The sequence below is a fragment of the Xenia sp. Carnegie-2017 genome, unplaced genomic scaffold, assembly GCF_021976095.1.
Source record: "Xenia sp. Carnegie-2017 unplaced genomic scaffold, XeniaSp_v1 HiC_scaffold_43, whole genome shotgun sequence".
NCBI classification, from domain to species: Eukaryota; Metazoa; Cnidaria; class Anthozoa; order Malacalcyonacea; family Xeniidae; genus Xenia; species Xenia sp. Carnegie-2017.
Window position 1 is genome coordinate 163603 of NW_025813508.1, and position 15749 is coordinate 179351.

General features: G+C 35.2%; 3 protein-coding genes and 1 long non-coding RNA gene across 6 annotated transcripts in view; 2 read left to right on the top strand and 2 right to left on the bottom strand.

Annotated features, from left to right (window-relative positions):
• Positions 1-2847, bottom strand: part of LOC124456178 — a 65604-nt gene extending 62757 nt beyond the window's left edge. Inside the window, exons 1-3 of the mRNA XM_047006680.1 lie at positions 2806-2847; positions 2646-2724; positions 2182-2256 (exon numbers count right to left, since the gene is read on the bottom strand). Of these exons, the coding sequence (XP_046862636.1) occupies positions 2182-2256; positions 2646-2724; positions 2806-2847 (196 nt within the window). The remainder of the gene's footprint in view (positions 1-2181; positions 2257-2645; positions 2725-2805) is intronic.
• A 3836-nt stretch (positions 2848-6683) lies between these two features.
• Positions 6684-7238, top strand: LOC124456215. The gene is made up of 2 exons (XM_047006704.1): positions 6684-6860; positions 6956-7238. Exons 1-2 carry the CDS (start codon positions 6688-6690, stop codon positions 7206-7208), a joined length of 426 nt encoding a protein of 141 aa, XP_046862660.1. The 5' UTR covers positions 6684-6687; the 3' UTR covers positions 7209-7238.
• Positions 7239-13314: 6076 nt separating this feature from the next.
• On the top strand, positions 13315-15382 carry LOC124456219. Its single transcript, XR_006952173.1, has 4 exons — positions 13315-13329; positions 13443-13700; positions 14107-14458; positions 14596-15382. It is a non-coding gene; the product is annotated as an uncharacterized LOC124456219 (long non-coding RNA).
• On the bottom strand, positions 13706-14994 carry LOC124456218. 3 transcript variants are annotated; one of them, XR_006952171.1, is made up of 3 exons: positions 14919-14994; positions 14153-14838; positions 13999-14073 (listed from the first exon to the last, which is right to left on the bottom strand). XR_006952171.1 is itself a non-coding variant. In XM_047006708.1 (2 exons), exons 1-2 carry the CDS (start codon positions 14316-14318, stop codon positions 13904-13906), a joined length of 336 nt encoding a protein of 111 aa, XP_046862664.1. In that variant the 3' UTR covers positions 13706-13903. The 3 variants fall into 3 exon arrangements, 1 of the variants encoding a protein (XP_046862664.1); XR_006952172.1 differs by having other exon boundaries at positions 14153-14816; positions 14919-14980; XM_047006708.1 differs by lacking the exon at positions 14919-14994 and having other exon boundaries at positions 13706-14073; positions 14153-14318.
• Positions 15383-15749: the final 367 nt, after the last annotated feature.

Below are 15749 nucleotides of genomic sequence, written 5' to 3' on the forward strand. Positions count from 1 at the left end.
TCCAAGAAATCTATAATACAGAAACAGTACTACGATAAGCATAGAAAAAATCTCCCTGAGATTTCAGATGGTTCAAATGTTCGTCTTCACGATGGCAAAGGCTGGAGAATAAAAGGACAGGTGATCCGGAAGGCAGAGACACCAAGGTCATATATCGTTCAAACTGACACCGGAGGCCAATTGCGAAGGAACAGGCATGATATATTAGTCACTCCTAAACCTGCTGAGAATTCCCAACCAGAAGAAGTTGAAGAGCCTCATGTGCACCATAGTGAGCCTGAGGACACAAGAACAACAGATGATGAACATTCGACTCCACCCAGCTACGCTTATGTGACCCGCTATGGCAGGACTGTGAAACCACCAACTAGATTCGGCCAAGATACCTAAGTTACTTATAGAACATTGTCACTTAGCTAATCCAACATATAGATTACAATCTTGTTACAGTTAAGTGTTAGATTAATCTCAGAAGGGGAGATGTCATGAGTTATTGATTAATTTGTAATTCGAGTTGTCGGAATCCAGTCTAATAAAGCACACGAAGCACAATCATTACAATCACAACTTAAATCAGAACCTAAATCCCTTCAAGACGTTGCGTTATTTGCTTTCAAACACAAAACGTCTTTCCAACGGTGTGCAAGGCGTATCAACTATTGCTGGCCGCTCCAGTGTCCGTGGCAAAGGTGTTTCAGCAAGCTTAAGATTGTCAAAACTGCCTGAGATCCACAATGAAAGATACGCGATTAAATGACTTAATCGTTCTTGCATGTGAAAAGATCTTACGGACAATGTTTACTTAAATATTATTTTAAAAATTGGGCAACTGCAAAGATGCGAAAACTGCCATCAAAGATATAATAGTATGCTGAAGTGCGTTCTGCCACAAAAATACAACATGTATTACAAAAATATATAGTGTAAGTACTGTTCCATAGGATCTGCAGGGCATCTTATGTCCTTGCAGGGCAATTTCATCCCCAGCCCCCATTAAAAAGGTGCTAGTTTCGCCCCTGCCTACAGTTCCTCCACTCCTCGCTAATGTCTAATAGAATTATAATTAAACTTTGACTTAAGGTAAGTCTCGTATAATTTCCAATTGGTAACAAAGTGAGACACCTAACGATCACACACCTGAATGATCATAGCATGACCTTAAGATGGAGTCTGTTTTTAAAATTACTACCAAATAATTATTAGATGACAAGGATTGTTTTGGACAAATTTGGTCAATATTGTGCAGCTACATTGTAATGAATGAAAAGTGTCCCACTTTGCTCCAGGTTACGCTAAAATATGACGGGAAAAACGACAAAAGTGTTTTATGGCTAATGACGAGTCACGGTTTTCTAATATGTCTAATCAAAAACAATTGATAACTGTTGATGTAAGAGACAAGTTTTAGCTCTAGAAGCTGGATTTCTTTGTATACGATTCAAAAATAAAGTTTGAAATATTAATTGCAATTCTAAGAAAAATACCAACATTTACCAATACACAGGAAGATAAAGAAACAAAAACTCAAATTAAAGTGTTGAGGAACGAGTTTCACTAATCGGAGCGCACATCGTCATATTTGACAGATAAGCAGTTTATAAGAAGACAGACATATTAAAATAGTCTTATCACTTCAGCACTTTCAGTTGGTCCGCAAGCTTTGCTTTTATTATTTAAATGTACAGCTTGGATCGTGAAAATGAATCACCAACGTTAGAGCTCTACGGTTATAAACGTTTCTTTTTATCAAATTCGATTTCGGTCTTTTCCTTAACGATTCTGACGATGAACTTTTGATTGAAACTCAAAAGAGCCGATCACCAACCGTTGTTGGAGTGATTTTAATTTAATAAGCATGCATAAATATTGCACACAAAAAACAAACTTTTGTTTCTTAAAGTCTAGCTTGGAATTATTTGCCGCGACTTCATCGAAATTTCAAATCAGAAAATGGTCAAACCATGTTTTAACAATTATAGCTACTTAGCTACGAACAATCACCCATAAACCGGAAAAACGGCAAAGTTAATTCTCGCTACCTTCGGCAATCTTTGTTGTGTATTTACAACAATACTAAATACATGACGATAACAACAAATGGCGAAAGAATAAATTGACCCGCTTTGTCAAAACCATAGAAAGGGAAAATATATAACAGGTGCATCTAACTTCGAATCCTACCTTCCCTGCCAGCCAGCGAGAAGTTCTGCACGACCAAGATACGTTTTGAAATATTCCTAATTTCCCTTTTGCATTCTACAAAATTTAATGCAACATTATAGGAAGCTCATAATCGCACCGAAAAAGAAAAGAGCCAACTGCCTAACCATAGCTCAATATACGTGTACGATATCTCTCGAGCAAGCATGAACTAAAACTCAACGAAAATTTTAAAATTCCACAAAGTGCCTCATTACCTTCTTAGTTTTTCTCCAGCTTCCTAATTTTTCTAATTTCTGAAATATTGTGAATAGGCGGAAAGATTTTATGCCTTCTTGTATTCATCACAGGTTACTCTACTTTTTCACTTCTTGCACATTAAATACAACGACAGTTGCATATATTTGTTTCAACAGCACTGGCGACGAAACAATCGTAACAGTTGCATGTGATCTTATATTAAATTAGGCTTCAAACACGCAGACCAAGAACTGTCAATGGTGATGAAGGTAGATAATCAGAATGAATACAAGTGTTCAGTCCTCTATTTCCCAACAAACGTTTCTAAAATGGATAATTCAAATAGATGTAGTTTAAATAAATTAATGAAGAGAGAAAAATGTATGTTGTTGGCATCTGACAAACCTTCTTCAACTGATCTATCGAACTCAATAAATCGCTGTCCATTATTTTCTTTATGCTTCTCACACAACTGATATTACTTGCCGTTCTATCATATTCATCATTTAAAGAAATGAGCCAACCACAATAAAGTGGTTTGAGTTATTCCCATTAACTAAAAATCGTATGATAAAACATCAGTAAATAGTTGTTTCTATGTTTGTTGTTCCGCGCAACTTCGACGTACGTAGCTAATGGAATAGACTATTGAGCAGGATCAGATACTAACCCTATGAAATACAAAACAGGAATAATACAATTAGAAAATAAAAAGCCACTGGAAAATTTAAAATTAGCAGTAATACCTTGCATGAATATGTATGGGGATTAACACACGTTCATACAAAATGCTAGAGATCTTTTAACACCAGTTAAATTGCTTGTTTTTCAGTTGTCACTTCTTCCACCCGCATCAATGATGCACAAATGCAATTATTCATCATCAAATCTCAAATAGGTCTTGTGAACAAAACAATCTAAGGAAAATATGACGTAGATAAATTCTTATGCAGCATGGCAATGCCACTCCACGTAACGACGGTTAATAATATAGCCAGGGTACCAAACATCTCTAAATAATGACATCTGAATAAACCCCAGAAAGATCTGCCATTTCATTTTGGAAAGCTGCTACCGTTCTCAACCATTGATATGACGATGATATCAACCATTTTTCTGCAAAACAATAGGCACATACCACAAATTAATTTCTTGGGTAAATCAATTAATAAAGCTTTCGTATGTAATACATTCTTGATGATTACCAAAACATTTATTACATAAAAAGACCAAGCGGAGATACAAACTTTATTAGATGATCATCATGCCTCAAACACAAAGTTAGATTATTTCTACTAACTACTCACCAATTATTTATTCTATTTTGTCTTCGCGACTCTTCATAATTAACGTGTTTGCTTGTTTCTTCGTTTTGAAAGAACTTAGTGATTATCATCAATAATGAGTCGTTGATATGGTCAAAATGGCGACTGAAGTTCACATTCTAGAGTAGACGTTTGCTTTGCTTTACTGGTTCTTTTGCTTCAATGTTTTTTTTCTTTCAACCTGGAAAAGTCAATGAAGAAATAACTTGAATAAAGATAACTGCTAATAAATCCACAATGGCTGTAGCTGTTAATCAAACATGAAAATATTTGGATGATAATGCAGCAATGTAATAAGTACTAAATAAGATAATACAAAAATATATTCATTTGTGGTTGCAATATGGCCAATTGTTGCGACTGTAATCTTTGTTGGTGAAATTTTTGTTTACATGAAATGTACTGGGATAGTTTCTTTACAACTCTCTGTTATACCTCAGTACACGGTTTAACTTTTCTAAAATCTAAACCATACTTTGTCTCACATCACTACCAACTCACCCCACATCAACTTATACAAACCCAATAAAAATAATTATGAAAATCAGTCCATGTAGCAAATTGACACAAAATTTTACAAGTTCTTGTTTCTATATCGCTTGATTATTGTTAATGAGGGCTATGAAGGAAATGGATCATTAAAAAAAATATTTCTAATTTAATATTGTATGCATAAGTTAAACGAATATTTATTCTTCATTTTCTTGTGGATTATTCAGAAAGTGTTCACTTAATTAAATCCTTTGTGATTGTCTAGGTAATATTGTTACCTTGTTTAATTGCCATTCAAACTTTGTTCGAATAGTGTCCTTGCTGGTATGGAAATGATTTACTCTACTTCCAATTTACTTGAAACTAATTTAAAAGTGTTTGAATTAGACTACTCCTACTAAACGTCAATGTTATATACATGTTAATAACATTCTAAGCTAGATTTGTAAAGCAAGGGAGGTTGTTCAAGATAACCGTTTAGTTGGTGTGGTATGTTAATCTTATACAAATAAAAGTTCATTTCAAATTTGCCACATAAGATTTGGTCATTGCCAAACAAACAGGTTGCTAAAGTTGAATTCATCCACAAGCTTTTTCCAGCAATTTTAAGTTATATGTGCGTTTCCTTCTTAGACTAAATCAGCTTTTTCTGAACAACATGAAAATAACAAATTTTATGAAGAACATGAAAAATTTGCTGTGCATAAACAGATAGACTTCAATTTTGTTCAAATCAATTCCATAAGTTCGAATTAATATTAAAAAACATTGATATGTTATCTACCACTTGTTTAAAAAATCTTAGGTCTCAAAAGCCACTTTAGGATGAAGGCCAAGGAATTTTTCAGTACTTAAGGACCCTTTGAGAAAGCTCTTTGAACAATTTACATGGCTTTTAAATCAATTGTACAAATTTTAATTTCAATTTGCAAACAAATTTATTGCAAAAATAACAGTATTGGACCACAATCAAGATATTTTATAGAGCTGCCCGCTGTGCCAGCCAATCACTATGCATGAGTACAAAAAATAAATGTGGAAACCAATGATTTCATGATCAATCTCTTATAACAACTTTATAGCCAACTAAGTGCAGTATGTGGCTGTACTAAACAGTCTTTAAGTATAAATAATATGATACTATAATACAGTGGGCTTTCAAGTACAACTTTAAAAACACATGACAAATTACGACAGCCTTGGGAAATGCTCAGGAGTTCCATAAAAGGCTGGCAACTGGCAATTTTTGCAAAATGCTTTCAATATTACGGTAATGGGCAATTCTCAGAAACTGTGCCTGCACAGTAACACTTTTTTGCTTCCTGCATGTGTTATTATGTATGCTAATATGTCTATTATTTACCATTTCATGTATTTTTCACTACTTTGCCTTATCAGTGTTCACTAAGTGTGGCATTGGTCAAAAAGGCCCTAGGAAACATTAAGTTTTGTGTGTCATACACATTTGCTTTTGCATCTCAGAAAAGAATAGTGAAAACATTTAAAAGCATTTGCTTTTGGATAAAGTTATCTTTAGGCACAATAAATAATTGTAAGGTCTTAATTATTGTTTATCAGTGGCGTGCGGTGACCGAATTTAATAGGCAAGCGCTGGGGGTGAGGTTCGCGGTTCGCGGCTTAGCCTGACTCAGGGGCATGCTCCCCCAGAAAATTTTTGAATTTTGAGGGCTACTGGAGCGCATTTCCCGCGATTTCTGGGAGTATTTTATCGAAAAAAATGTATCTGTCATGACTGAAACAGTATTGAAAAAATCTAAAAAATTAAAAAAACTTTTATAGAGTATAAATCACAATTACGGTTTAAAAGTATTACATGTGGTATTGTGATATAAAGTCGTTTGTAGAAGTAGAACATAAAAGGATGAAAATTCCTATGCTATATATTTTATAGGAACATCAATCTTATTTATACCTTACATCAGTTACATGACTACATAACGTGCGTACATTACTCATCTAGATTCATGTAATAGCAATAGAGGAAATAGCCAATCCTACACTTACTCAAACGCGCTACTTAAACTTACGCACTTAACTTTATAATAAAACGTAAAACTACTCAAATTTCAAGTACATTATCGCTGTGTAATAACTGCACCTTCTTTAAAGTGGTACTATGACGAAAACTGAACGTTAAAAAATCATCGATTTTAGCATTCAATAGTTTAAACACATATCAATTATTGCTTTCAAAAATAATAGTATAACGAGGGAGTTATGAACATTTGAAATGTCTAATTTTCATGTCCGCCATTAAAATCGGCCATTTTGAATATTTGCAATCAGCAAAGGTCTGTGACGTCATAGTCTTAACACGGCAAGAAGCGCACATTGGAAAGTATACAAAGTAATACATAAATAGAGCAAAAAAATGTCAAATTCATCGAGATCTAGCTTGCTTTCTGAGTCTTCGATCGAGACAAACTCATCGATTTCTTTATCGGAATTCATGACGGCAAATTCGGACGAATCTAATTCGGAAATTTTGCCATTTGCCGATAATATTGAACCGCTTGCTTCGACCGATGAAATTGCGGAGTACGAAGCTGCAGTCGCGAAAGAACGGCAGGTTGAGGACATGCTGCAAGATCGTTTTGATGCCCGTGTTGATGTTACTTCATGGTAAGATGTCATTCTTAGTGTGTTACTTTGATCTGAATCGTCTGCCGTTAGCTATGATAACTTTATGGAAACATACAATTTGGCCAATATTAAAGGTGTGAATGTGGCCATTGTTCGTTGGATCTTGTTGTCAACCCTCAAGAGTGCCGATGCTGCATGGAATTAGAGCAATGCCGTGGTAAAATGTATCAGTTCGAAGTCGATGAAAGGACATGCATTTTGGATCACCCTGGCTTTAACGAAGTTTGCCTGAACGAATTTGTTCTTCAAGCAGCTTCGTTAGGTTTAAAGACCCAAGGTCATCGCATGATACAGACACTTCATTTTGTATTTCCTTTAAAACCTTAGTATAAATGTATATTATATATTGAAAGTTTGCCTGGATGTATTATTGGTTCTCTCAAATTGTGAAAATTTATCATCTGCAATATGTGTAAGTATGTAATAATTGCAACTTATGCTAACCTGACGCCGGTCTCTTGACGTTGTTAGTGTTTGTGATTTCTTCCAAATAGTAGGTACGGCACCAGGTTTGAGCCGTCTAGTCATACCACCCAAATGGAATAAACGCTCAAAACAATCATCCGAGAAGTGATTCGAACAAATCATAAATCGAATTTTGCGCGAACTCGGATTAAAGTTTGCGCGCTTCTTCTGAACAAATTTAACCCAAATTCTTCTCAAAGACTTGTCGTTTGTGCTTTTATGTAATGAAATGCCTGTACTTCTATCAGACTTATTACTGCAATCTTGCACGACACAGCGTGTTGAAGGCATGTTAAAAATTGAGTTATACAACCTTATAAATCTCTATTTGTATATAATGTTATATTGTAAACAGCCGCGAGTTAAGACTATGACGTCACAAGCACCTTCCTTCTTGAAAATTCAAATATGGCGCATTTTAATGGCGGCTCTTAAAGTTCAAGTTTTATCGCTACGTAACTCGAGCAGCATGAAATACATTGCGCTAAAATTTCGCCAGAAGACATTTTTTTACATACACTATTAATCTATGAAAAAAAAACGAGAGGCAAAATTTTCGTCATAGTACCACTTTAACCAAATATATAAAAAGCCTGTAAATAAATTCTAACACATAGAACACTTGCGACTGTTGTAAATAACTTCTTCGCTAGTGAATAAAATAATCACAAAATTTAATAGCGTTCTAGTACATTGAACTCACGTTCGGAGCTTAAACGAGACTTATATTATATATAACGCTAAAATCTACCGGATACAAATATCAAAACTACTACGCAAAGGAAGCTCTTGTCAATATCATCTTGTATTACATGCTACAGATAATATCTTCTACATACATAAATTGCAAGACAATAGGCGCGAAATGTATTGTAGCAGTCGTGATTATAACAATTAAGAACAGCCAGTTTCGCGCACAAAATTGGCACGGTGTGTTACAAACTGAGGCTATGGCGTTGTTTAATGTTTATATTTTGGTATAATGACGTCATGGCAACGTGTTCTCCCGTTCTTCAAAATGTGTCTGGCACTGACTCGTACGTTTGAGAATATCGGAGAGTCGTGTTTATTATTTAGTATCTTGTACCTTTTATTTTTAGTCATTAATTTACGAATTCAACGACACAAGACTGACAAGAGCATAGTGTTTTGGTCATAATGCTAGTCATACTTTACCACAACACACGTTTGCGTGCATTTCGATATCTCTGCAGACTGCGGCCCCTGCTTGTTTACGAACATTGTGCGCAGAAAATAAAAAAATAACCAGTAAAGCACCTACTACTTTGAATTAGAAATCAGAACATTACCTTTCGCTCTCAGTCATCTTTTAATAAACGATAACATTAACGGCGTGAATAATTCGGATGTCCAATGTGTTGAATATCGAATATTATTCGCGCGCTGATATGTGTTTAAAATTGCGAGCGTACAAGACTGTTGACCAATCGATATTCCTCGAATAAGAAGCCTCCAAATCTAGATTAACGCATGCGCAAATGTTCAAATTGAGCTCCGAAGGCAAGCGCGCTTGCCTTGGTTAATAAATAAGAAATTTTTAAGGTGTGTTTAATCCACTTGACCTATCTTACAAGTGCAGCAAAGTGAAACCGAAAACCACGACAGTAAATCGCGTATAAATAGCAAGCATTTCAACTGTAAAGACAATTTAGACAAAAGATTACATTGACATTGTTTAGAACAGAAAAATTTAAACTGATTTTGCTGAGAGATTGATCCAAAAAATTTTTGTTCGATAAAATGCTTAGGCAAGCGGCGCTTGCCTACGCTTGCATGACCGCACGCCACTTTTATGCCTAAAGCTGAGAATAACATTATAATTACAGTGTAAATGTTGTCACACACATGCCGCCTACTTTCCCTAATTTGCTTGCCACTTTCAAAACTATTGAAACATATGTGCTACATATGATACATATGTGATACATATTGATACATATGTGCTACTTAACTACACTAAAAGCAACTACAATCGAATATCATTTTCTTTCAAAATATACTGCATGACATACACAGTTCATGAACACAATGAACCGATTATCCTTTGCACTAGTTATAGAATTTGTTCTCCATGGTAATTTGCTTATTAGTAAGAAAAGTCAAAACTTTCCTAAAGTTTTCTTTCTAGATCAAGTCAAAAATACACTTTGAAACCTACAATTATAGAGTAATTGAGATAGTTAGGGCGCCATCTTTTGATGAACGCGAGTATTTACTTTTCAAAATGGCTTGGATACTCGCATAATCGCCTTCGTCTCTTTCTGTTTATAACGATTAAAAAATTAATATAGCTCCGGGTCTATAAGCAGTTATCGTCAAGCATTGTCGTTTTCTAACATTCCTTCGAATTAACATCTGCCTTGGCAATATTTCTTACCTTGTGCTCGATACATTTTGATGAGTTTACCTCATCCGTTGCTTTCAAAAGGAGCCCATCGCTTCTTACGATGATGTGCACTTGTTTTTCATTGAAAGTCTTTGACACAGTTTGATTTCTTGTAACCTACACTGTTCTGTTTTCCTGATTTTACTCGAACAAGATTGAGGACAACTAACCAAGCCAAGAACCTACAATAATGATGAGGAGAAAAAGGGATGGGCTGATTCCGATTGAGGCCTAGTAACTAATGCAAAACACGTCCCGAAATTTGATATGTTGTTTTCAGTACCCTGTCAATCATTACCATTACCAGCGGCATAACCACAGAATAGTGGCGTAACTGTATGAACAAAGTCAGTGGCTCAAGATGGTCAGAGCTACGGACATTCAAGCAATCAGGCTACAAGGGGGCTCCCTGAACGGTGTTAACAAAGGACATCGGGATTCAGATCACTGGTAATTCTAAAATTGATGGGCTCCTTGTATTTAGGAAAATAATAAAAAGTTATGTTTCATCTTCGCTGTTTTCTAAAGGTCTAAGTAAACTCTAATAGCTACGCAGCAACATTCAACTGTGCTGGTAATAACAGCAATACAGGTATGGCGCCTAAGGAGGGCTGGAGAGAGCCCCACTTTCTCCCCGCTACCTTTATATTAACCTTTATGTTTACCTTTCTGTCTACCTTCATGTATACTTTTGTGTTTAACTTTATGTCTTCCTTTATGTTTGGATTCGTTCATCTCCGGTTTTTGTGGGTTGTTGATGGTAGATATACGACCAATAATTTCACCTCAATCCCCTTCCAGTATATTGAAATTTAATAGAGACGACAAGAACCACATTTCAAAAAAACGACATGAACGACATTTCAAAAAGTTCTTGCCATACAACAATAACATGCGCAAAGTCTTGAAAGATCATGCATGATGGAAAGTTTATGCATGATCTTAGCAAGAAGTTTGTAGGATCATAGTAAGATCTTTGAACGATCATGAAAAAGTCTTCTAAGATCTGTTGTTAGCATTTATTTATTTTAGCTTAACTGAGGCAAAGTAAGACCCAGTAACTTTAGTAAATATAAGTCGTATGCGGACCCTCCTTCAGGGTCAATTTCGTTGCGCCGTCCCTGTAATAATTATTTTAATCTTCCCGCTCGTAAGTTACAGACCTTTGCGCTTGGATTATAATTACATGACCCATCTCAATTTCCAATTACAAAATGAATGAACCATTACCAGTAAGACAATGTCCAAAGTTACCTAGAATTCGTTTCTACGCAATTGACTGTAAAATGGAAATTTACTGCATGATACTACTTCACAAAGCTGCTTACACATTACTTCTAAGACTTACTTACACTGTGATATAAAATATAAATTTTTCATCCCTGCCGTCTCCTAATTGCATTGAAATAGGAAACTGTAAATTGTGAATGAGATACCATGCATCTGAAATTTCAAACCCTTCCCACAACAGACGTAAAATTCTATACACGCCTGTATGTTCTATCGGCCAATAGCATTGTCAAAATGATTTAAATCTCTTTTACATTTTTCTATTTAGTAGCCACACATTTTTGCCATTATAAAACATCAATTTTAGGTCATAAATTTGGTTATAGATAAAAAGAGATTGGTAGATGGAAACATAAACTGAAAGAAATTTCGGAGGTGGAACATCATTATATGCTATTGCCTTACTATAGTATAAAGACGACAAATTTGACCAAGAACAACATTTTCTAAAACTTCTTTGAATGTAAATGAGAAGAGCCAACTGGAATGTGGTACTCTTTTTATTGCTATTCAAAGTATGGTATTCGCTATTCAAAGCATGGTATACAGAATTGAGAAGACCATGAGCAGTCTATTGTCAAAGCCTATTCATTTTCAAAAGAAATCAGAAGGGCATTACTAAATATGATGTGGTCTAAAATCTTTAATTTTTTACTTTCATGAAAGACAGCTCCAACACATCGATGAAATTATAATCATGATATATCACTTACAAAAAAGCATTGAGGATTTAATTTTCGTTCATAACGATCAATCTATATGTATATATATATACATGCTATTCCCACTGATATTATAATATGGCTTAACATGCGTTTTTTAAACTTAATGTTTTGCAGTATTGTTTATGAGCACATTGAAATAAATTGACAAACATTGTATTTTTGGTTTGGGGCAGTGCATTATTTGCTTTTGTTTCCAAAGTTGTAAATGATGTTATTGTTCTTATCATTTTTTTGCTTTTTCTGGCTCTTGGCTAATTTTCCTGTATTCATGAACATGAATTTGTTGAAGAAAATTGAACACATTTGAACAAAAATTTCATTGATACATTCTGTTGACCCATACGAGATACCAAAAAACGACTGGGAAGATTGTGTGGAATTATGGCCGAATGTTTCTTACATAATGTTTCTTTGGTGTTCGTGGGCTTAAGTGCAACAGTCAGCAGCGATTTCCCACCGTGACGTAGGCTAAAAAACAATGAAATTCGTGACGTTTAGGTGGTTCACTCGGCCAAAGAGACTCGGGACTGTTGCACCAACTGGTGCACTTTTTCCCCACCGTGACGTAGTGATCACTATCTAGCCACCGTGACGTAGTAATACAAATTCAGCTCAGTGTAGCTGGATGATGAAACAAATTTTCGCTAAAAATTTCGACACATAAAAACGCCATATTTAGCGACGCATTTTTTAATAATGCGGCTGTAATCAAAATGATACTCACATGTAAACAATCGACGAAGGTTTTTAACAATATTTCTCAATCATCAATGTACATTTGTTGTCAATATATTGTCAGTGTTAAGGTATTTAAAGCATTTAGAAACTATAAACGTTCCAATCTGATATATTTCTTGCATTTTGCTCGTATTGATTGTAAGATATAATATGTTGTGAAAGATTAACTATTCAATTTTATGACTGATGCCCTCGCATCAGTTGCACCAGCCTGGATCCGCCCCTGGTGGCACAAAAAAATAAGTTGTAGAAAATCATCGACAAAATCGGATGACACGAATGCGCGTAATATAATCTTGCATATTTAAAGTGCTACTGAAGTGAAATTTTGGGTATCGATTTTTTTTCTATAATCAAATAGTTCTATCTTTCCTGATCACTTTGGTATAATTTTTATGCATATTGAAGCACGGGATCATCAGTAAATTTTTGCTCAAAGTTGGGTTACGCGTGCGAATTTTTACCACTGAAATATTATACGGATGTGACGTAATAAAAAGGACGGAAGTCGAAGTAGGAGCATTGATTTACTAGTATTTTGTTAGATTTTTAACACATATACACAATAAAATATGAGTTCTTCAAGCAGTGAAAGCGAACGCAGTTCGGATACTGAAAACTCAGATATGGCAAATGAAAATTTACTTTCAAATTCCGGCGATGAGGATACAATTGTGGCTAATTCAGTGGTAAATCCTTACGAAAATGAACCTCTTGCGAACGCATTCGGAGAGAATTTTGTGTCGGTCGAAGAAGACGCAGATGGCTTAGAACCTCGAACATTGGAAACGAGGTTCGAAGGAACCTTTCAGGTAGATAAGTGGTAAGTTGATAAATGTTACTAGAACTCTAGAAGAAATTAAACCATGAATTAAACATGTTATTTTGTCCTTATGTCGTGGTGCATAAATATGATAACAAACCACTTTTTTATAGGTGTGCATGTAGCTTGGGTCGTACTCAACTGCTGACAGATGCCATTGAATACCGTTGTTGTCAATAGGTTGGGCCTACTTTACATAAACTGGTATTCGATGTTAGCATTGAAAAAATTAGCTGTGTTACTCTTCACGAAGAGTACACGATTATGACACATGCTACAGTCTTGAAGAATGTTGGAAGAATGTTGGCTCACTTCTAAGAGACCAAGATGGAAGGTCATACAAGCGTATGACCAAGAATACATGAAAATGAGTTAGTACATTTTTGATTTCTAATTTTGTTTTGTAACGATGATTAATATCTTGCCATGTATCTCTACTTTTTACCTTTATGTGGTTCATTATTGTGCTGTGATGCTTCACAATTTTGTTGTGTGAAGTCAAAATAATTAATCAAATAAGAACATTTTTTGTAGCATAGTATATTATTTTATAACTAACTTTAAAATTGGCCTGCTAAGAATATTTGTCAAGTAATTCTTGTGGACAATGACCTTTTGGATGTCCTTTCATTGGCTGTCCACAATTTTTGCATAAGCGCATTTTTTTTGGATCTGAAGGACCTGTTGAAGCAGCTTGTTTTTCTTTGTCTAAACCTTTTGCTTGCAGTACATCTTGCTGTTGATCTATAAATAACAATTTAATTTGTTTACTTTTAGAATGCACTGGCCATACCTATTATACATGGTAGCATGAACAACTTACATGTGGGAAACAATGGTGTTGAAGATAGTTGTTTCCTATCCAAATGCCGTTGGATTGCCTCAGTTTTGGAAATTCGATCCGAGAAAGTTTTGTTTAAGGCTTCTGGGACTTTTTCCTTATACTTCTTAAATATGTTGTCCATGGATTCCTCACAACTAAGAACCATGACATTTTTAATTTCATTAACATAGTCTGGAAAAATGACAAGTGGTTAGATGTGTAAGTCAAGAGTACCAATGCATACATGCTAAACTTACAATATGATGGTGCTGAAGAAACAGTTCTTACCCCTGATTTAAATTTTGGGTATGTCACAGAATAATATGGTGTTCCATTTTTTGTTTTTTTTGGCTGTCTGTGAAGGTTTTCATTGAAATGAAGTACTGCCAGTACGTGCCTAAACAGAACAAACCATTTATTATGTAATTTTTTTTCTTGACTAGGAACAAGTAAAAAAGGCTTGGCAGATAGAGAACAGTGATTACAAGTTACCTGCAATATGTACCAAGCCAAGAAAAGTGGGTCATCTTTGGATGCCAACCATTTAATGTTGAATGAAAACCTTCAAGACAACTAGTTTGTGCTTCTGAAGATAGTTTTTTAACATCTTTGAGAACAGATTTTTTCAACAGAATGGAGGAAAGTCACTGATATGATTTAGTTCCTTAAAAAGAATACAATCCCATCTGAAAAGTGGTAAATAACATTTTAGACATTTTAACAATCTCAATTCTGTCTTGCTGCCTAAATGTGTGCATGCTCATACCAACTTGAAGCCATAGACGTTCATCTAGCTCTCCGTGAGCACATTTAGGAAACAACTCATCTGGATGGTTTTCATGCTTGTTTGTAATGTGCCTAGCAATGGATTTCCATTTCGCAATCGTCGTCTCATGTTTAGCGATTTTGCAACTGTTGCGTTCACGGTGAATGCAGAATCTGCGAAATGCATTGAACATAGCACAGAGTACTGCTGAGGAACGAATTTTGGCCTATGTCTCCTAACAAATTTCGTCCATTTATTCAGCCTCTCCTTGTCATTCATGGGGAAACGATGTACTGAGACACCCTCTGTGTGTTGACTGTTTGTACAACTTTTTCCGTTGGGCCAACCAGCAACACAATATTGTCCTCCTCGACGATTTATTGCAGAATTTTGCCTACTCGCCATATTTTAACTTGCGGTGTATCGTTACGTTTGACTAACTTAATAAAAAATTATTCTCCTTATATTATGTGCGTTGTGATAATATTGCATGGGTTTTAAAACCACAGACTACGTCAAGGATGCGACACCCATATGATAAGAATGATAAGTCTAATCCAGAAGTTTATAAAAGTAGTATACATTGGATGATTGGAAATAAGCGCGTTACAGTTAGTTTCTGATAACATTGCGTGTGTGTTAAAACCGCAGACTTCGTCAAGGATGCGACACCCATATGATAAGAATGAAAGTCTAATCCAGAAGTTTATAAAAGTAGTATACATTGGATGATTGGAAATAAGCGCATTACACTTAGTTTCTGATAACAATGCGTGTGTGTTAAAACCGCAGACTTCGTCAAGCATGCGGCACCCAGTTTATTGAGAAATA